A 20748-nucleotide genomic window follows, 5' to 3' on the forward strand; every position below is an offset into this window, starting at 1 on the left:
TCATGACTCTCATGCGTGGGCTGTGGGATTGTTTGCCTACGCTGGGGTCACGGACATGCTCGATGGCTGGATTGCTCGCAGATGGAACCGCAAGACGGTAGTTGGAACAGTGATAGATCCCATGGCGGATAAGGCGCTGATGACCATCCTCACCATATGTTTAGCCGCCAAAGGCGCTCTGCCACGTACGTATCTTACAAGTGAAACGGGTCGATATCTGGAAATATATTGGAGCCTACTTCCTGATCCCCGCCTCCATATCCCAGTCCGATTTCGCCGGAGCAATATCTCCCTGCTAACAATTTTTGCCTGGTGCCATAGTGTGGGTAGCGACTATTATTTTAGGGAGAGATGTAGGTCTTGGGATGGCTGCCGTATATTACCGATGGATTTCACTACCACCACCTAAAACATTTGGTCGATACTGGGACTTTTCTCTGCCATCCGCCGAAGTTCGCCCTACAGCAATAAGCAAATGCAACACATTCCTGCAGCTTGGTCTCGTTGGCCTCACAACAGCAGCCCCTCTTTTTGACACTGATCTGACATCAGTGTTGACAACCCTGCAGTGAGTTTTGGTTGATAACGCTCTTAGCTCACCTATATCGTTTTGCTCGGCTAGGCTGACGAGAGATTAGATGGGTTGTAGCGGCCACCACTGTCTGGAGCGGTGCCAGCTATATATTCAGCAAGGATGCTGTGAGGATATTAAAATAGAGGATGTCGATGGCGAGCGCAAATGCTATCTGGCCGGAGAAAAGGGTTCAGGTATCGTGAATGCTCTCCCCCTCCCAACGGAAGCCTAGAATATTCGAGATCAGCACAGGGCTGCGGTGGCATCACAGATCCGCTCACGTACCCGTTTGTACAGACCGCGGGCCAAGTTGAGGAAACAAAATCACCATGTGTACAATGTAACCCAGTCCGGGGTGTCACCACTTCGAAACGCAAAATTATTTAAATACAATACGATACTGTCAAACTTGCTATCGAATTCATCAGAATATAGTCTGGCTAGTTCGTGACAGGTCGTTAACAGACCGCTGCCGTACGTGTGCCAGAAGCCTAACAGTACCTGCGGGGGTAACGCCTTCGACTCTGCGAGCTTGTGCTAGAGTTTCTGGGCAGGCTGTTTTCAGTACTTCCCTTTCAGACAAGGCTAGACCGGGTATTGCGTCATAGTCGACATCTAAAGGCAGGCGGACACTCTCGTCATAAGTGAACAGACCCCGTTCAGCAGCTTGCATTTTGACGTATGGTGCATACACGGCTTCAATGGCCACACGGTCCCTAACTCGAGTCGCATATGATTGGATTTCCGGAATGGCAGTGCTCAGCTGCTCAAGATCAACTCGAGTTCCGGTGTTTGATAGTCGGAGAATGTCAATGCCCGTTCGGCGCAGTGGGTTTTTTCGAAGATGAAAACCTTGTTTCGACCATTGGACGGATGTGAAAGATACCGAGCCCAGTATCTTTGTGAGATCGTTAATCTTCTGGCGCTCGTCTGAAAATGCTCTCCAGCGTGAATCAGAGACGACACCCCATTGCCGACCTTTCTCAGTAAGCCGAGAATCTGCATTGTCAGCTCTTGCCGCCATGCGGAATTCACTCCTGGATGTAAACATCCGGTAGGGTTCTGTGACACCTTTAGTTATGAGATCGTCTATCATAATCCCAATATAGCCATCAGACCTAGATATCGAGACTTCGGATAACCCCTGGGCAACTCGCCCTGCGTTAATACCAGCCACAACACCCTGCCCAGCGGCCTCCTCGTATCCCGTGGTACCATTGATCTGCCCAGCGAGGTATAGACCGCGGATGGCTCTAGTCTCGAGCGTGGATTTGAGGCCGCGAGGGTCGATGTAGTCGTACTCCACGCCGTAGCCCGGCTGTAGCATTTCTACCTGCTCGAGGCCCTTGATGGTTCGCAAAACTTGCTTCTGAGCCTCAGGTGGTATGGTCATTGATAATCCATTGGGATAAACGATTTGACTATCAAGACCTTCTGGTTCGAGCCAAACTATGTGCCGCTCCTTGTCTGGGAAACGGAGAACCTTGGACTCCAACGATGGGCAGTACCTTGGGCCCTTGATGGTCTCTCGAATATGGATGGTGTTCTGGAGGTTTTCACGCACAATTCGATGAGTTGCGTCGGTAGTGTATGTGATGCTGCAAGTAAGCTGGTCCGCGACTGACACTGTATCATTCAAAAAAGAGAATGGAGTAGGCGGCTCGTCCCCATATTGCACTTCCAGCTCTCTGAAGTCAATAGTCTTTTGATCTAGCCGTGGAGGTGTACCGGTTTTGAGCCTTCCAAGCTGGAAACCGGCGGCCCAAAGTGACTTGCTTAACCCAAATGTAGCTGCTTCACCCAGTCGCCCTGCCGGGTAGCTCTGGAGACCAATATGTATTTCGCCGCCTAAGAAAGTTCCGGTGGTGATAATGACTTTGTCCGTGGGCAAAACTTGCCCGGACTCTAATCGCACTCCAGAGATAGACTTGGAAGTTCCTTGTGCTGGTGGAGGGTCAAGCTCCGATAACACAATATCTGAAACGCTGGCGAGAACAATTGAGAGATTCGGATAGGACTCGAGTTCCTCTCTCATGTACTGCTTGTATAATGTTCGATCGATCTGAGCACGGGGTCCCTGCAGTAGGCGGCAACTTAGCTCATGCCTTGAATTCTGGACAAGAATAAGTTTTGGATTTTACATACCCAAACAGCTGGTCCCTTGCTGCGATTCAGTGTGTGAAACTGAATGCCGGCCTTGTCAATGATCCTGCCAGCTAGACCATCGAGAGCATCAATTTCTCGTATTATTGTTCCTTTCCCTATGCCTCCAAAACTCGGATTACATGAGCAAGTCCCAATATTATCGATCTTTGGGGTGATCAATGCAGTTTTCGCCCCTGTTCTTGCAGCTGCGGCACAAGCTTCAGCGCCAGCGTGGCCACCTCCAATGACGATAACATCAAACGGCCTAACAAAAAAGATTAGCAAGCTGACAGGGTCGAAAGTTCTTCGGGTCTAGCTGAGACCAACTTGGAGTTCGCAGGAGCAGCAAAATGGCGACGGGAGGGTCCACGCAGCGCCCGGTGGCATCTTGTTCGTGCTGCGACATGCATTGAATGATCAAGATATATGTCATCTGGTCATGACATACTCATTTATCTTTGGGAATGTTGGATGCATCGTCACTCTAATGGCGGGTATCCTGATGGCGAAGGCATATTCATAGTGTCAATGCAAAGTTTTGGGTTTTCCGTAGTTGTATAAATGCGGCGTGTTTTATTGTGGGTCGCTGTTTCTTTTCAAGACGTTCAATGTTAGCCGTTACTCCGGAGAAAGACGATGCATGCATGGAGAGGCCTCGCACATTATAACAATATGGAAACCTTTCTCATTTCAATCCCGTAAAGCCCATTGCGCCTGCTACTTAATGATCAAGGGATCCCTTCGCTACCAGAGGCTAGACCACGTCATCTGCGGCTAGTGACTTCTGGCCAGGAGCTGACGGCATCCTCGACTTGTTTAAAAAAAGTGGCGGCATTAACGATAGAAGTGCCGCCCAGCACCACCCGCACCCCAGGCGTTGTTGCATTTATACTGGTGATCATCTTAGCCTCCTCATATGTTGCGCCGCCCACGATAAAGACAATGATATCCTGTGGCTTGTCTCGTGTTGACCCTCTTCCTTCCACAAAGGGATATTGCTGTTCCCTCAAGCGACCTTTGATTAGATTCTGCAGTGTGCTTTCCAGAAGAGATGTATGCTGCGTATACACGTTTTCCACCCCTTTCAGCCTAAATCTGCTTGAAGCACCCGAGAAGATCCCGGCAGAGTCAAATATGTCGGATATCCCGCCTTGAGACGGAGATGTGTGCAGAGAAAGATGGTAAGCGAGGATCTTGTTAACTAAGCTCGACTGCGCTGGTGAAACACCGCCAGCTGCAACCAGAAGATCTACCAGCATAGGAATTGCATTCGATGGCTGTTTGTGATAGCGCAAAGCATAAAGCGCTACCAGCCCAACTTTGGCATTAGGACTGATGCCTTGGATTTGGATGAGGTTTTGAATATTCTGATGATGCATTTAGTAAACTGCCACAATAACTTGGAAGTCGGTCCTGACCTTTAGATCCGTATTATGGTTGTCGTTGCACGCAAGGCTTTGCTCAACCTCGCTCACCTCCAACAATTTTTGAGCCGATACCAGTCGACTTAGCTCTGACACTAAGGTTACATGCTTGCTAACGTTGCCCGAGAGCTTACGAAACTCGGGATATTCCTCAATGAATCGCTTCATGTCAGATATTGACTCGATATTGGCATTATTCTTCGTCTTAGACTGATACTGCTCAACATAGTCCTTTATTGTCGAACCTAGATCGCCAAAATTGAGGAACATATTTTTCTTGAAGAACGGATCTTGATCTTGAGACAAGACAATTTCCATCAGCTCCGGCCGTATGTCCGGGACGTTGCTGAGGTCAACTCGACCGTTGTGAATACCCAAAAGGTGGTGAACCATGGCTTGGTATGTCCACTGCGTGAGTAATGGTGTCACGGGATCCTCTCGTCTGTCAAGAACAAGGAGGATGGGAGGCGTGTCAACTTTTCGAAACTCAAAAAGTTGTTCTTCCTGGGACATGAGATAGCACACTTCTGATGCCAGTTTCTTGGCCAGAGGGCTGCTTCTCTCATACCTTATGAGCGGCTTTTTCTTCAGAGACAATAACACTGCGAGCAACCCCTCGGAACATCTCTGAAGAGAATCTGCATTCCAAGTGTCGGGATTTGGTCCCCATATACGCCTCTGCGGGAGGGACATCGATAGGGAGAACAAATCTGAGTTGATGACGGTATAGTCGGCGAAGTGTTCCTGAACGGTTTTCACTACCTCATGATCGTCTGCCTCAGCAAGTCGCTCGAGGGACGATTTTTTTGCTACGTTGGTGAAGTACAGATAATATTCCCCATAATTAGGATCGCGTAGCTCATCTATCAGAAGTTGAATACTTTCAGATGATGGACGGAGGAGGCACAGGCATCGAAGATGGCGCATTTTCTCGCGGGCGGTGTTGTCCAAGCGATCAACGAGATATACCTCGTAATTGAGTAATGACGATTGAGTAACGACTGTTGAAACAATAGACACGGTTTCCCTGTCCAACAGCAATATTTTCATTTTGGCTGAAGTGTTGTCTCCAGGGGGCATAATGATATTTGAAATGTAGCAAGCTACCGCCTGGGAGACATCCATTTTTGGCGAGAAAGTGAGGACGCCTCAGTATTGACCGGCGTCTCTGATTATTGCAGCTCTCTTCAGATGGTAGATCAGTTGGATTCGAAGTCGATGGGTACTGGCTGTGCAGGCAAACCTTAAAGTACGAGATCAAGGCCAAGCCGCTCATATAAAGAGAAGGCCGGATAGGGCGGTGTATTTAATAAGATGCAGTTGGCTCCGATCCGTGAATGGTTCCTAGGGCGCAGTCAGTAACGCATTCACCATAAGTACTACCGAGCCACCAGGGATCTCGGTAAGACCACTCGGGTAGGTGCATACCACACACAACGACCCGCTATGCACATATTTTCCGGGCACGGGGCGCTAGCAACAGGGCAGGCTCAAATTGGATTTCAGGTGAACTTTCAAATAGTCGAAGGGGCAATTGTCCAGTATTGTCATGAGAACAAAGCCGCAGTCCTTCTTTTTTCGTCACAATTCAACCTGCCAGTAGCGGCGCATCAGTCAGCATCTTGGAGACATGGCTCTAGATGAATGCCCACTGAGGTCAGAACCGACGTAAGCGCGAACCTCGCTCTGCAACACTGTCCAAGGGAATCAACTGAATACTTCATGTCAGGCTTTCATTCACACAGGGACTCGTCGTCGGGCAGCTGTCTGTAGTTCTGATACTGGCTGCATTTATTAAATTCTTCATATTCGGCGATCCACCTTCATCTGATGTATCGGCGTCACTACGTGCCACTGAACGGCGATCCAGAACGCTCGCTCACAAACAATCCCTTCTCAGTTTGCGCAGTCCTAGCCAAAGGCAGAGCCAACATTTGAAGCGCAAGAAATCCAGCGTACTACGGAACCCACCAGCGCTTACCATAGGATCTATACTGAGCAAAACTTACTACAACGTCGACAGCCACCAGCCAGAAAGTCTCGATTGGTTCAATGTACTCATTGCCCAGACAATCGCTCAATTTCGAAGCGACGCACAGCACGATGACGCTATTCTCAATTCACTAACCAAAGCATTAAACGGCGCGTCTCGGCCTGACCTCATAGATGACATTCGTGTCACTGAATTGAGTTTGGGCGAGGATTTTCCCATTTTCAGCAACTGTCGGATTATTCCCATAGATGAAGACGGCCTTACTTTAGGGAATGGCATCAAATTTGACGCTACAGCTGCTGCACGAGACGGAACGAGACTTCAAGCTCGCATGGACGTTGATCTGAGTGACATGCTTACTCTTGCTGTCGAAACGAAACTTCTTCTCAACTACCCCAAGAAGTTATCTGCTGTCCTCCCTGTTGCGCTAGCCGTCTCCGTTGTTCGATTTAGCGGGACTCTATCCATTTCTTTTATTCCTAGCAATCCGTCACAATCGACACCGACAATGATGACCTTTAGTTTTCTAGATGACTACCGATTGGATTTTTCCATCCGCAGCTTGCTTGGAAGCAGGTCGAGATTACAAGATGTACCTAAGATTGCCCAGCTAGTCGAAGCTCGGTTGCACAGGTGGTTTGATGAGCGTGCAGTGGAACCCCGCTTCCAAGAGATAGCGCTCCCAAGCATGTGGCCAAGGAAAAAGAACACTCGAGGACCTGACGATGCAGTTGTGGACGGAGGCTTGTCGGTCGGTCGGTCTAAAGGGAAAGAGATTGGTCGTGATGTTCGAGACGAGATGTCATGGCGGAAAGAAACGCCTGTGGAGGCCAGAGAATGGGACATGGCATCGCTGAGACAGCGCAACTTTGCAAGAGATACCGACATGCTTGATATATCGGGTGCGTCGCACAGCACCTAGCGTTTCTGTATTACGTGTACAGAGGTTAGATTATAGCCCGGCGGCTGATGTTGAAAAATGTCCAAGAAATTTTGTTCCATAAAGAACCCTCCCTAAAGCATATCACCTACCATCATCGTAGATCATCGCATGTGGCGCATACCAATGCTCAAGGTTGTGGTACAAAAGGTAGTTGCCTGAACAAACGGTATGGCTTCGTCGGTTGGGCTCCATCAGCAATTCAGCAGGCTTTGGTACATTGCCTCTAAATCGTGGCGAGAGCCATTTTCGAAATTGTTAATGAAGAAATATTTTGCCACCACAAAGTGAAGCCCCCTATAAGCAACACGTAATATGGGACTGTCCACTTCAACACGTTGCTGGGTTGGGAGAGCTCATTATCTGGAAGCCAATAGGGCTCCAAAATACCCCAAACACGAGGAAGGCCCATCGAGTTACATAGAATATGGACAGCAACGACAGACAGCAGGGATCCGGTACGCAGGAAGAGAAATGTAGCATAGGCCCCAAATGCACTGGTGTATGACAGCTGGAGAACGGAGCGGGCAATTGCGGCGACAAGAGGCGTTTCAGGATGCGTGATGCGGAACTCGTAGAAGTGGTGGAGGTGCGCAAGCCCAAAGACGAGCGGCGAAAGTAATATGATGCGCTTGATGCTACAACCAGCTACCAAGAGTAGAGGCACGGTGGCGGAGCGGAAAAGGCATTCCTCAGTAATGGGACCCTGCTTATGTGTGTAAGTCTCTGCCACGTGTCGAATGCAAACGTTGGTGGACGTAGAAATCATACGGCTACCATGTTCCTCCACATGGCCCAGTCTCCCCATAGCTGACTCAAGGGTTCTAATCGCAACCATGACTGCCATGCGCCATCAATAAGTAGATACTCATACAGGGGCCCAGAAAACAACAAAGTAGTCAGAAGTAAAGACTTGAACGTGTTTATGACGCCCAGTGGCCAGTATCCCATGACATGCCACGATGAAAACTGGTCCGCAGATGAGACTCTACCGAGGAAGATGAGGGTCGCGAGTGAGCATACGGCGGTCGAAAACGATACCGAGCGGATCCTCGCACGTATTGCTTCAGGCGCGTCTCTGGACCGACCAACTGTGGCCCTCGTCGACGCCGATAAGTGTAAAGGGAGTACATATACGAGGCAGTATACAACCTTGAAAATGCCACCATAAGGCTTGTCGTCAGCTTTCCGAGGTGCAACTGGCTTCGGTATCAAGTAGCAGCAGGCAATGAGAAGGCCTTAGAGATAGTATCTCGAACACAGACCTTATAGCTTGCTCTCGACAACACCTGCGACTGGGAAAACTCACTAAGAGACTGAAGGCCTGCGACTGACGAAGGAGGGGCTGGCTCGAAGCAAGACTTGGTGGCTGAAGGCTCATGTTTGCGACGGATTCGACCAGAGGTCAAGCTTGACATATCCTATTACACGTGAATGCTTCTGGGTGTTGGCGGCTAAGTCTAAAGCCAGCTCTGGAAATGTGCCTGGTTGCGCGCGTCTAATGAACATCTGATTGGAGTGTGAGTGTAGTATTTGGAAACGTTGGTCTGACAGGAGATTTGTTGCTCGAGATTGAAGTGTACTAGCGGCTCAAAGAACGTACTCACTAGGTGGTGGGTCTGTTGATTCGCAAGCACCATCAATTTGTGATCGGATCCGAGCGCCAACAATGTGGAATTGAGCAGGGGCTGCGATGGACCTCGTTTTTGCTGCCATGTGTTGGAAGGGAGGACCTGGAAGCTCAAACAGCTCCTACATACTCCGAACATACCTAGACCTAGGCACGTAGCAGTTGGTCACAGAGAATTGTACATAATACTCTCGTCCAGCTGTGGCCGCGCCGCCGCGTGCCCTGTCTTAGCCACAGCCTGGTAAGTACTTAAGTAGGTATGCCCGCATACCAGTCAACCCTGTTTTAACGTGTTGTATAAACTTGCTTGTACCGCTATTCAAATGTACTTAAGTACTCCGTGTGCATATGATAATATAGAGTACGGAGTACTAGAACAAAAATACCAACCATACTAGGGCTGCCGGTGCGCCACGGACCCATTAGCGTGTCCCCTTTCTTACTAATTTACGGCGCAAAGAAGCGGGCGGTGCTGCGTTAGGGGCCTAGTACCTACCTACTTAAGTACGGAGTAGTACAATGTGACACGTAATGAATGTACTCCCTTGCTCCCCAGGTGCCTCATGTCATCAGCAGAGATATCCCGTTCACAAAGCACACGGCGAGGTTTTTCAGGTGATGCTTGCTGAATGAATACGAGCAGTTGCTCCGTATTCATCTTCCAGACCGGAAAAAATAAGGGAAAGAATGAATGAAAGGGGCGTGCTTCTGGGCGTCCCCGACGTTGACTCGATATAGAGTATAGAGCTCAACGAGAACGGACTCAGTACCCCACAGCATAATCAAGTACGGAGTACTCATTGGGTTCATTTTGACGGTTGTGTCCACGTCAGAACGCAATTTCCTCATGCAGCCGTCTCCTGGCGGCTCTGCAGGACGGGGCGTCTTGCATGAGGTCATTAAACTACACCCACTTACGCACTTCGATCATTCACAAACGGCTTCACGAAGCTTGCAGCAGACCCGCCACGGCTTGTTAGTCTGGCCCATTTTGTCTGTTCTTCCTTGTGGCGGTCAGCGTTTAACCCCAGGCAGGGAAAGAAAATTGACTTTGGACTGACGTCTGGTCTGGTTACGTTCTCCATTCAGAACCCAGGACAAGGGTGGCCGTTAACCGTACCGTTGAAATGTGAGCTGTAGGATGTTGGCGCTGAGACGCGATCCGACATGCAACTGCACGCTGATGGGGAGACACTATCGTGTCGTCGCATTTGCAACCAATTGGCCTGCTTTGCACCAAACCAGTTGATGTACTTAGGTAACTATCCACTTAACCGACCTTCTCTCGCGCCGAGCTGTCGACTTTCTTTCTCTTTCTCCGTTTTAAGCTCAGTTTCGTTAGCCCTTGATCTGACGCTCCTTCGTCGTCTTTCCTATACCCAACGTCTTTCGTTTCGTACGTTCATTTGTGCCAGCCGCACTCCCGGATTATTATTATTATTGTCATTATTATCAACATTATTTTTTATTTATTTATTTTCTAGTTACCAACAACTCTTCGGTAATAAACCTGGTCTTTATGGTCCCGTCTAATCGTTCTCTCTGCCCAAAGTTCTTTTGGTCATATCGCCACACATACGAGGACATTGCATACCCGAGAATTAAAGACTCTAGGCCCATTGACCTAATGTCGAACTACACAGCACTTGGATCAAATCATCATCAACTCGAACTTTGAAATCGCCGTTAACGTGATCTCCACTTGACTGCCGATAGCGTTGAAGACGATCGAGTCCCTCTGTGTGTGAACATATTCGCTCGTTTGGTTACAGCCTTTTCCGGATTGTCCTTTTGTTGAACACCAAAAACGTCTCTGCCTCCGCCCATCTTAGTCACTGGAGTTGTAGGTATGGGATCGGATTACCTTGGGGGAAACGGCCTCTAGTACTTAGCATGGCGAGGCTCCGGCCCATTTCACGGAACGGGAGGTTTGGAAATCAGCCAACGGCCGTCGACTCTCCCCGATTGCAGATCCGTGTTGTGCCTTACAGTCCGCCAAAGATCGGCTCGGATGTCTCGACACCCTCTCGTTCGGTGTCCTATGCCGAACGCTCGCCCAAGCAGCCTCCTCTGGCTTCCTATCAGGACGAAGAAAATCAGCCGAAGCATGATATTGGTGGTAGTTCAGGCTTGTTAGCTGAATCCCAACATCGGGACTCGACTGCTCATGAACCGCTCATGGACTTCGCAATCGAAACCACCGATTCAATTGATCAAGCTGATCAGGTTGAGAACTGGTCTATAGCATCTCCTTCGCCGTCCCATCGCTCTCCTAGAAGGATCATTGCTGTTAATTCTGACAAAACCTTCTCTCTTATACCGCAATCCTGTTCTTCCGTCTCCACGACCGAGGGGCTGCGATCTCCCCGCCGGTCATCTACAGCCCCAAGCTCGTCGGCGGATAGGACGGTTTCCGAAACTTTCGTTGACGATCAACCAAGCTCTCCTCTTACTCAAGAACTTCCTCGACCGCCATCCTCGTCTTGCTCAACGCTATTACCTGCCAGCATTGCCCTTGCCTCAACCCGGGAATATGCTCTGGTTGGGGGTGTGCGAAAAGTCCCAAACAGTGAGGAAGGCAGCAAGTCCAACGCGTTGTCCATGTCTTCTTCGCTCTCAGCAGGACGAAATCTGCAAGCAGAGTTTGCCGAGTCACATACAGAAGCCAGCGGTTTTGTGCGGCCGGGCATCTTGGCTTTGAAAAAGTCTTCACTTTCTTCAGAGTCAATCTCCACGTTGTCAGAGAGGTCCAATTACAAGACGTTTGTCAGCGAGTCACCCTGTGGCGGCACAGGCCGACGTATTGAGGCAGCTGACGACTGGAACGTAAATTACACGAATCTTTCATCAAGCAACTGTAATTTCGATATCATCGGCGAATCCTGTTCTGAAGAATCTCTGAGAAACCGCTCACGTTCAGATACTGTAGACAGCGACGGAAATTACGTATTACACGAAGAATTTTCGTCACCCCCCCGGGCGGCGGTGTCCTCCAGTTCAGTGTTGAAGACGGAGTATTCAAGAGAAAGTCTAGTCGTGGCACCGCTGAGACCCAAGAAACGATCCTTCTCTGATCAGGTTACTATATGTCGTCAGGAGTCCAGAGACTCTGTTCGATCGGTATCTCTCACCTCAATCTCTAGTGCTTTCGTTGAAGAAGCCGCTCTTTCATTGTTCGCTGGCAGTTCTGTGATTACACCGCACGGCGGTGGTTTCCGGAATATCTCAACTCGACGGAATAGTTCTATCAAACCTGCCAATCGCCACCTGAACTTAGTGCACAATCATCAATGGTTTACCACTCTATCTCCTGTGCTATCTGAGAGCGATAGGGGGAGTGCCGTGCCGTCATTGACATTGTCTCACACCACGGCTGGCGACCACCGCTCCAATAGCTATTCCCTCGACCCAAGTACGCCAGGTCTGCCACGCAGAGATGGCCAACTTAATGTTGAAACACGCGTGGATCTTCCGCATCCTGCTAGTTATAGGGTCTTGAATCGGGATGTCAATAGTAGCAGCTTGCGACTAATCCGAAACCAAGACGAGCACGGAGACGGGCTTGCTGAACTGGAAGAGCTTCAGCGACGCCCATCTCGAACAAGGCTTCACAGCTACCTGCCGAATTTTCCCTCCGAGTGGAATCTTCGTTCTTCTGGTGGTTCTCGAAGCAATAGTTTCAGTCATTCTTATATACCTGCTTGGGCAAGGTTAGTCGGCATTGCGGAAGCCAGGTTTCTGCCCTGGTTTGGCCCTCATTGATCCGCTAACGTATGGCAGGCTCTATTACGGTAGCGGTGAGCGTCGTCTTCTGACTATACAACACTCATCGGATTCCCTACGTTCAGAATTCAGCGCCAGTGTACGCAATAGCCCATTTCTCAGCCGCTCTCCAAGCGCAGAACGCTTCAAGCCGGTGACCCGACTCCCTCATCAGCCTGCATCTCCTCCATTGCCTCCGGCGTCATGTGAAGCTCAGTCAGCATCACGGTCAGTATCGGACGGGTTTTTGCTTAATCCTCCGTTTAATATAGCCTACCCTATTAAGCAGAAGACATCTAGCATTTGGTCGCCACATTTGAGGCGGGACAGAAGATCACCAAGATACAGCCTCTGGCGACCACCATCTACAGTTTGGATTAAAGAAGCACACAATTTCCGACGGAGTAACATTCAAGTAGTACTGTTCATCTTGGGTTTTGTTTGTCCTTTCAGTAGGAATAGTCTCGTCCTTTAAGTGGTTAAATCACGGCTAACCTTGGTTCCAGCTTGGATGATTGCATCGTTTCTTCCCCTACCACCAATAACCGAGGTTGGTATGAAGGGTAAAAATCGTGGCACGGGTCATCTAGACTTGGAGCAGGGGGAAAATGGTTCCGAACCGGGCCAAGACAGCGCCAACTGCTACAGCAAGGTCAAATGGTGGAGGAACTTCAATCGATATATGTCCGTCATCGGCCTACTGTTGGTTGGAGCTGTCGTTGCCCTCATCGTTGCCAGTACACAACAACGACAGCGGAAGTCCTAGTAGCGGCTAGCTCGCCATTAGCTCTGCTGCCACGCGTGTACTCGACTTTCTCTGAGTCCTTCCTGGATTCGTGGCGTAGTTTTCTCATTTCCGGGCACACATACCGTCTCTATACCACTTTATTGATTTCTTGTCTGCCTATCCCGATGACCTCTTTTCCTGGGCTAGGTACTTATGTATTACGAATTTGGATTTTTGAACGATGAGCGGAGGATACGCCTTGTACAGGATATGACTTGCATGATTTTAACGCGACACTCAACCGACGACCATGGTGTAACGTCTTTGGAGTAACACAGAGGATGGAAACGAAGAATAGATACGCCGGGGACGCTCACGCAGCTCACGCAGTTCACGTAAGCTTTTCTTATTTGCACGAAACAGAATGTACAATAGAAAAAATAAGCTCGTGTTAGAGCCAATTCTAAGTTGTCATGTATGGACGTCCGTACAAAATATTAAGATGCCTTCTTCTGTCGTGCTTCCACCTCGGCCCTAAATTCTGCCACAGCCTCTGTGACATCACGCTCAGGATCTTTCGATATTCCCAGGATGGGTTCTTTGCCGGTAAGACTATCGTTACTGAGTGATCGAGATAATTTCGCACTTGCCCTACCCTGGCGCTTCTCTAGCCTTTCTTTCAATACCGTCTTGCCTGGCGAGGCGAAAAATATGAGGCATGTTATAGTCCAGACCGCGCCGTAGAAGTAAACACGAGACCACGCGCGGTAAGAATCTGCGAAATTGAGAACGATGAACGGCGTCGTTGCAAATGAAAAAGTGAGCTGCGTTACAATAAAGCTGGCGGCATCGTAGTACTTCTTCTTCGGAGACGGACCACCGGTAATGGCATCAAGGAAGAACGGGCGGACTAGGCGTCGGAAATCTGTTGCATATTTTAGTACCGAACTTCGTGATTTTCATACGGGGAGGCAGAGGCCATCTAGCTCAAATAAGAATTGCCTGGCATGGGTACCGTGGTCACTTACTCTTAGCAGCTGTTTGAATGAGGCTGGCAAGGACAAAGGTTAAGTAGTAACCGGGATAAAATCCATGCCAAAAAGCACTGGTCACAAATGTCATCATGCTAGCCCGAAATCCAGGCTTCTGCCCCCTGGGCGTGACCCGAAGATACACGTAATTCCGGAGCCAGCTATTTGTGTTCATATTCCACCCAGCTAAATAGCCCCGAGGATTTTGTGCGGTCTCAACTGTCCAAGGATCAACGTTTTGCAGACGATTCCAGAACACCTTGCCAGTAACAGGATCAACTCCATTATATCCTAGTCCAGCAAGAATACAGGAACCTTCAGTCAACGTCCAAACTCCATAGTATTTCAACCTAGTTACCAAGTTGACCATGTACATGATCCAAATTCGGCGCCAGAGAGCATGATGCATATAAGTGTCCACAAGCAGCTGCTCATGGCCATAGCTCGCAGACAAAACAACGAACAAGCTAAGCCATAAGAGTCCGAGCAGAGCCTTGAAGGTGGCCGGAGTGCCGCTGCGGGGAATTCTTCTTTTCTTTCTAGAAGGAGGCTTCTTCGACGGGTCGAGATTGGGCGGCATATCAAACATCGACGTGTCGATCCATCGCCGATAGTCAACATAATCAAAGGCTGGCCCAGCGAAGAGGGAGGGGAAGAATAAAATGTATCCTGCGTAGTCTAGGATGCTTGGGAGCTCCCGCAGTGCTCGATCTTTCTGACAGTCCGATAAAAGTTCGTCGGGGAGCTGGCCATCAGCAACATTCCAGCAGAAGGCGCTCAATTTCATCACCAAGACCATTTGCGCGCCGGTGATGTCAACCGTAGAAGGGCTATCCGCGGCTTGGCGTCGGATATGACTGATCGACATGTGGCCCATGACGAACATGAAGCCAACCCATGGCATGTAATGGCTTTTCTTCAAGTATTTGGCAATGAGATACACACAGCCTGCACTCAAAGCTAAGGTTGTTAGGCCATGCCAAAGATTGAAGAGGCCTACCAAATAAAAAATTGACGTCCTGGAACGTAAGAACATTAGTTCAGCGGATCAGTCGAGTTTGGAGAGCATCAGACGCAAACAGCGGCCAAAATACTACCCTATTATGAACAAATTCTTGCGATACGGCATTGCATCAGGAACACGCTTGAGGAGTCCCGCCAGAGGATACGAAATTATGAAGGAAAATATGAGTTTAACTGCTCCGAATTAGGGTCAGGAAAAGACTCTGGTGTGGCGACGGTGGCGGTGGGAAGATGGCTCACGTTCGTCTGGCGATGCTCCGAGATTCTTTGAAGCCACTTCAAAGGCTGACAGCGTATTTTTGAATCAGTATAAGGGATCAGTGAACGATATGATATTGCGGAGAGCGTACGATGATGTATAAAGTGTAACATCCTGTCCAAACACGCTGGTACAACAAGTTGACACTGAATTAGAGAGGGAGATTTCCTTGGACTTCTTCAATGACACATCGCGCAAGGCAATCTCTCAGAAATCAGCACTCAGCAGCGAAATATTGAACCAGCTCGTAACGTGCGATCCACAAAGACTCTGACGAGCGAGGTCAAAAGACGTATGTTGGAAGGAACAAGGTGGGCAACCTAATACCACAAAGGGCAGAAGAATGACATTGGAGCACTCAAGCTGTGTGTGGGTGGGGTCTCTTTTTTTTTGGGTAGTAGCACAGTGTCAAGGGCTTTTTATACCCACTCGCAGACTACTTAAGTACCTAGGTACTAAGTGAGATGGGATTCAAACCCTTTGCGTACGGAGTACCGTACCTACTTGGTAAGTAAAACCCGGTCCCCAAAAAACAGCGTACATATCGACGTCGTAACATAAAGATGACGGACATCCTCTTAACGTAGAATGACGTCCGATGTGCTTCCAATTTCCCAAAACGATCTCACAAGGATGCCAGATGAGGGACCGCATTTATAATACGGCCAAACAAACAAACATTCAATCCAAACTAGCATCAAAAAATACATTGTATTGTACAGAAGAATAATTATCCCTCGCTCCCAACTCTACTGAACGTACGCACAGGCTGAGAAATCCAAACTGCAATGTTAAGAATTTGCCGCGTCGCGGCTGCTCTGGGAACTGGCGCTGATGGGTGGCCGGCTAATTGGTAGGGAGTCTTTTGCATCGCTTGATTGCCGCACTCTAGCCCACGCATAGACGATGCCACTGACGAATCCAATGGCAATGGCCGATACACTACCGAATGTGACTGGGGCCGCAAAGAAGACTAACCCACTGATGGCAATAGGCAGCTTGTTGAGGGCTCCCACCATGGAGTAAGTAGTGGAGGATGTGATTCGAATGCACCACGCAGAGCAGTACGAAATAAATATTGCCGCTAATCCAGAGTAAACCATGCCGATAATTATCCGGTTACGCGACTCGTCAGGGAAGTTTTTGGCGAAGTTAGTGCCCGACCAATCTTCTGCCAGCAGCGAACATATGAAGAGGACGGGAATCGTCAACAAGTTATTGTAGTACATAGCTTTTTTCGACAATTGTCAGTTTGCTTCTTCCTTTTTTTTGTGATTGAATTTGCTGGATCAACTCTTTGTCCTCCGTCCTCCGTCCTCAGGCCGCCAGCCTCTAAGGGAAGAGGGAGACACTTACTATCCCAGTCTTTAAAGTTCATCTTCTTGATCACTTTGCGCATACCCAGAACATACGATGCGGTGCAAAAGACATTCAGCCCCATCCATGCGTACCCGGCGTTCAGAGTAGATATGGCTGCTGAGGCGTCGGTAAATCCAAAGTCCCCAGCGATTGCACTTTGAATATCTGCCCAAGCAGCTACCACGGAACTGAGAACCATAAGCCCGAACGATAGCAGGGCAAGCGGTGTCACGCTGCCGCCAAACCACAAAACTTCGCCATAGGCGATGACAATGATAGTCAAATTCTTGAATATCGTATACACCGGAACCGAAAGAAACTGCAAGGCTTTGGTGCTAGTATAGATCATCCCGACGAGCAGAAGCGAGATCGGAAACCCTGCTCATCAAACTAGTGTATCAGTCTCATAGACGTAGCCAACCCGACGGATATTAGAAGGACGAAATCACCAACACTTTCTAGCCCGGTTCTTGTCGAAGGATGCGAGATTTCGAATAAGACCAAAAGACTTGCAGGCCGAAATAGCTGCGATACAGACAACCGCCTATACGTTGTTAGTACTCCATATAATATCTCGGGCTTTTCCCCCAAACCTTGTAGAGACAGTTTGTCGAGAAAAGCAAAAGGGTGGCGACAATAGGTACCTGGATGGCAAGATAAAAGAAGTTCAGGTTCCAAAACGCTCCTGATACCACATACTTGTTTACAACAGTCATGCTGATAGAAGAGAAGCAATATGCCACGACCGAGAGCAAAGGACTGTTGTCCAACTTTGACAACGACTGATTGATTTCGTTTTGTTCACGAGGTTTTGATATAGCGGCCTTGGCCCTCAAAGCTACCTTTTCATCTCCATCGAAGCCTTCATCGGATACTTGCACAACGAAATCCTCGTTCTTCTTGTCATCCATCTCGACAATAAAGGCGCCTTGATCCTCCTCGTAGGATAACGGCTCGGAACTTGGATATTTAGATATGTCGATATCAAAGGGAAGTATGTCTGCAAATGTGAACAAGTTAAGGTAAAAAAAAGCAATGCCACGCACAACTTACGGCCAAGATAGTATGTAGCAGGTGAGGACGACCGCCACACTAGCGGTGTTTGCATGGTGGATGGATATGACTAACCTAGCCACGCAATAAATGTGCTCTCCACGTAAAACGTACTTAGAAATCCGTGAATCATTCGGTCCTCAAATCGGTCGCCTCAGAAAAAAAATCAAGCGGAGCTTTTGCGGGTCTTGTAAAGGTTTTTTTTTTTTCAGAGAGAATTCAATTAAAAATGTTTCTTTTTGCCTTGCTTGATAGTTTTTTTTTTTGGTTTTCTTTAAGGGCTCTTAGAGAGCTAGGTCTTTTTTTAAAAAAAAAAATATAGACGTTTTTAGGGTCTCTAGGTAGACTTTTTTTTAAATAAACTAGGGGGATGCTTTTTTTGGAACTGAATGTATAGCTAAGGGCTTTTTTTAAATAAACTGGGGGGATGCTACAAGAAAAAAGAGAAATTAAGGAAATAATAGTCTAGACGTTTTTGGGCTCCCTATGTAGGCTTTTTTTTTTTAAATTAAACGTATAGCTGAGGGCTTTTCTTCAATAAACTGGGGGAGATGCTACTAAAAAATATAGACATTGAGGAAAAGCTAACAAAAAAAATAATAACAAAAAGTTTTTAAAGGCTCTATTATTATTTTTTTTATGCAGCAAAAAAAAGGGGGATAGACAAAAGAAAGATAAAAAACCCTTTTTCTTTTTCTTCTGTCATCACTCAATCTCCCTCCTCCCTCCTCCTTCCGACAAGCTCAGCCATGGACGAGAATGACGCGACTCCGAATAGCTTACAGCACGGCTCTATCCTCGACATATCTCTCCCAGAAGGCTACTCCGCTGACCCAGAAGTGAGCTTATCGTTGCAGCCCTCAGTAAACACGAGTGGTGGACGTGTGGAAGAAACCCCAGTTGATCATGCCAGAACCGGCGACATCACCGAATCGTCATCAACCAACCACGGTGACTTGTCGGTAGAGACCCTCGAATCGTCTCTGAAACTACAAGGTGGAGATATACACCGCGACATTTTTAAGATTAAAGCCCAGGCGAACTCACTGCGGCGAGCTGCGACATTCTCACATCAGCCGTCGCCTGGCTTGAGCCCGGCTGACGAACATGCACATCATGGCAGGCACCGTCGGAGATTCAGTGGCACTCTCATCCTTGCGAAGAATTTTGTCGAATTCTTGGACCTATATGGCAGCTTTGCCGGCGAAGATCTAGAAGACGAGGACACATCGGAGGACGACGAGTCTGCGATTGACGACCATGACATAGACGAGCCAAACGAACGCCGACCACTCATTATTACCCGACCAGCTGCATTCAGACGACGCAGGAGCTCCAGGCGGCTGGCACGCGAAGGTGACGCTAGCACCGTCAAGACATTCTTCACCCTTCTCAAAGCCTTCATTGGGACCGGCATTATGTTTCTTCCCAAAGCATTTCGTAATGGCGGTATTCTCTTCTCGTCCTTGACGCTGGTGGTTGTTTCACTGATCAACTGCCTGTGCTTTCGCCTCCTGCTTGACTGTCGGCACAGATATGGCGGCGGCTATGGCGAACTGGGAGTGTCCATTGTTGGTCCCAAGTTCCGCAATCTAATTCTCGGCTCGATTGCGTTATCTCAGCTTGGATTTGTCTGTACCGGACTGATCTTTACTGCAGAAAACCTATATTCGTTCCTGAATGCCGTAACTCATGTTGATATTGGGGTACCAAGTTTGATTGCGTTGCAGCTTCTACCTCTTGTACCACTGGCCCTAATCCGAAAAATCTCCAAGTTAGGGCCTGTCGCCTTGCTTGCTGACGTCTTTATTCTTGTTGGCCTCGTATACATCTGGCAATTCGATATACGGACTTTAGCAACACACGGAATGGCACCCACTGTACAACTGTTCAATCCTTCGGCCTTCACATTGACTATAGGCTCTGCCATCTTCACTTTCGAGGGTATAGGTCTCATCCTGCCTATTCAGTCTAGCATGAAGAAACCGGAACAGTTCGGTGGACTTCTTTACTTTGTGATGCTGCTCATTACAATCGTTTTCACATCGGTTGGTGCCCTTTGCTATGCTACTTTCGGCGAAGACACGAAGATTCAGGTCATTTCAAATTTTCCGCAGGACGCAGTGATAGTCAATGCGGTGCAATTTCTTTACTCTCTCGCCGTCCTAGCAGGCGAACCTGTTCAGTTGTTTCCAGCCGTACGCATCATCGAAACGTCTTTATTTGGGGAGAGGGCTACCGGCAAGAAGAGCATTGCCATCAAGTGGCAGAAGAATGCGGCTCGGACCCTGGTAATGGGTCTTTGTGTCGTCATCAGCATGGTCGGTGCCAGTGATTTGGACAAGTTTGTCGCCTTAATTGGAAGTTTTGCATGTGTGCCACTTGTATACATTTACCCGGCGTATCTACATTATAGGGGTGTTGCGGAATCGCCGTGGGCAAAGACTTTGGATCTGACAATCATGATCGTAGGCTTGATTGCCATGCTTTACACAACATCGGTCACCTCTGCTCAATGGATACAGGGCTAGATAGCTTTGTAACTAAACCCACGGCACTCTCGAGCACTTGACTTGAATTGCTGAACATGGTCGCACCCCCTCGTCATCAATCTCACAACCGTTGGGTGAGTGTCCTAGATCGGCCCACCGCTGTCATTAGCGGGCCGCCCAAATACGCCACTCGCATGCACGCATCCGTCCTGGGTACTGCGTCTTATTACTATCCCCTCCCCCCCAAAAAAATCCCCCGCATTATATCTCCACGTAGTCTCATGACAACTGCGCGGAGGCTCCCAGTTCATGGCGAGAGCTCTGCTTCATAGGCCG

General features: G+C 48.6%; 6 protein-coding genes across 6 annotated transcripts; 3 read left to right on the forward strand and 3 right to left on the reverse strand.

The window, feature by feature from the left end:
- Positions 1–998: 998 nt before the first annotated feature.
- Positions 999–5268, reverse strand: MAM_04697 (vacuolar protein sorting-associated protein 45; the record flags this gene model as incomplete). The annotated part of the gene is made up of 4 exons (XM_040823495.1): positions 999–2651; positions 2720–2790; positions 3612–4086; positions 4195–5268. 4 exons carry the CDS (start codon positions 5266–5268, stop codon positions 999–1001), a joined length of 3273 nt encoding a protein of 1090 aa, XP_040678748.1.
- Positions 5269–5773: 505 nt separating this feature from the next.
- MAM_04698 (mitochondrial outer membrane protein MMM1) lies at positions 5774–7058 on the forward strand (the record flags this gene model as incomplete). Its single annotated transcript, XM_040823496.1, has 2 exons — positions 5774–5811; positions 5873–7058. The coding sequence occupies 2 exons, from the start codon at positions 5774–5776 to the stop codon at positions 7056–7058; spliced, it is 1224 nt and encodes a 407-aa protein (XP_040678749.1).
- A 3541-nt stretch (positions 7059–10599) lies between these two features.
- On the forward strand, positions 10600–13234 carry MAM_04699 (serine-rich protein; the record flags this gene model as incomplete). The annotated part of the gene is made up of 4 exons (XM_040823497.1): positions 10600–12416; positions 12487–12696; positions 12975–13018; positions 13059–13234. The coding sequence occupies 4 exons, from the start codon at positions 10600–10602 to the stop codon at positions 13232–13234; spliced, it is 2247 nt and encodes a 748-aa protein (XP_040678750.1).
- A 458-nt stretch (positions 13235–13692) lies between these two features.
- Positions 13693–15103, reverse strand: MAM_04700 (Membrane bound O-acyl transferase, MBOAT; the record flags this gene model as incomplete). Its single annotated transcript, XM_040823498.1, has 2 exons — positions 13693–14120; positions 14224–15103. 2 exons carry the CDS (start codon positions 15101–15103, stop codon positions 13693–13695), a joined length of 1308 nt encoding a protein of 435 aa, XP_040678751.1.
- A 1196-nt stretch (positions 15104–16299) lies between these two features.
- Positions 16300–17975, reverse strand: MAM_04701 (GDP-mannose transporter; the record flags this gene model as incomplete). Its single annotated transcript, XM_040823499.1, has 5 exons — positions 16300–16739; positions 16865–17245; positions 17321–17411; positions 17461–17867; positions 17921–17975. The coding sequence occupies 5 exons, from the start codon at positions 17973–17975 to the stop codon at positions 16300–16302; spliced, it is 1374 nt and encodes a 457-aa protein (XP_040678752.1).
- A 694-nt stretch (positions 17976–18669) lies between these two features.
- On the forward strand, positions 18670–20451 carry MAM_04702 (Amino acid transporter, transmembrane; the record flags this gene model as incomplete). Its single annotated transcript, XM_040823500.1, has 1 exon — positions 18670–20451. One exon carries the CDS (start codon positions 18670–18672, stop codon positions 20449–20451), a length of 1782 nt encoding a protein of 593 aa, XP_040678753.1.
- Positions 20452–20748: the final 297 nt, after the last annotated feature.

This window comes from Metarhizium album (genome assembly GCF_000804445.1).
Source record: "Metarhizium album ARSEF 1941 chromosome Unknown scaffold_10, whole genome shotgun sequence".
In the NCBI taxonomy this organism is placed as follows: domain Eukaryota; kingdom Fungi; phylum Ascomycota; class Sordariomycetes; order Hypocreales; family Clavicipitaceae; genus Metarhizium; species Metarhizium album.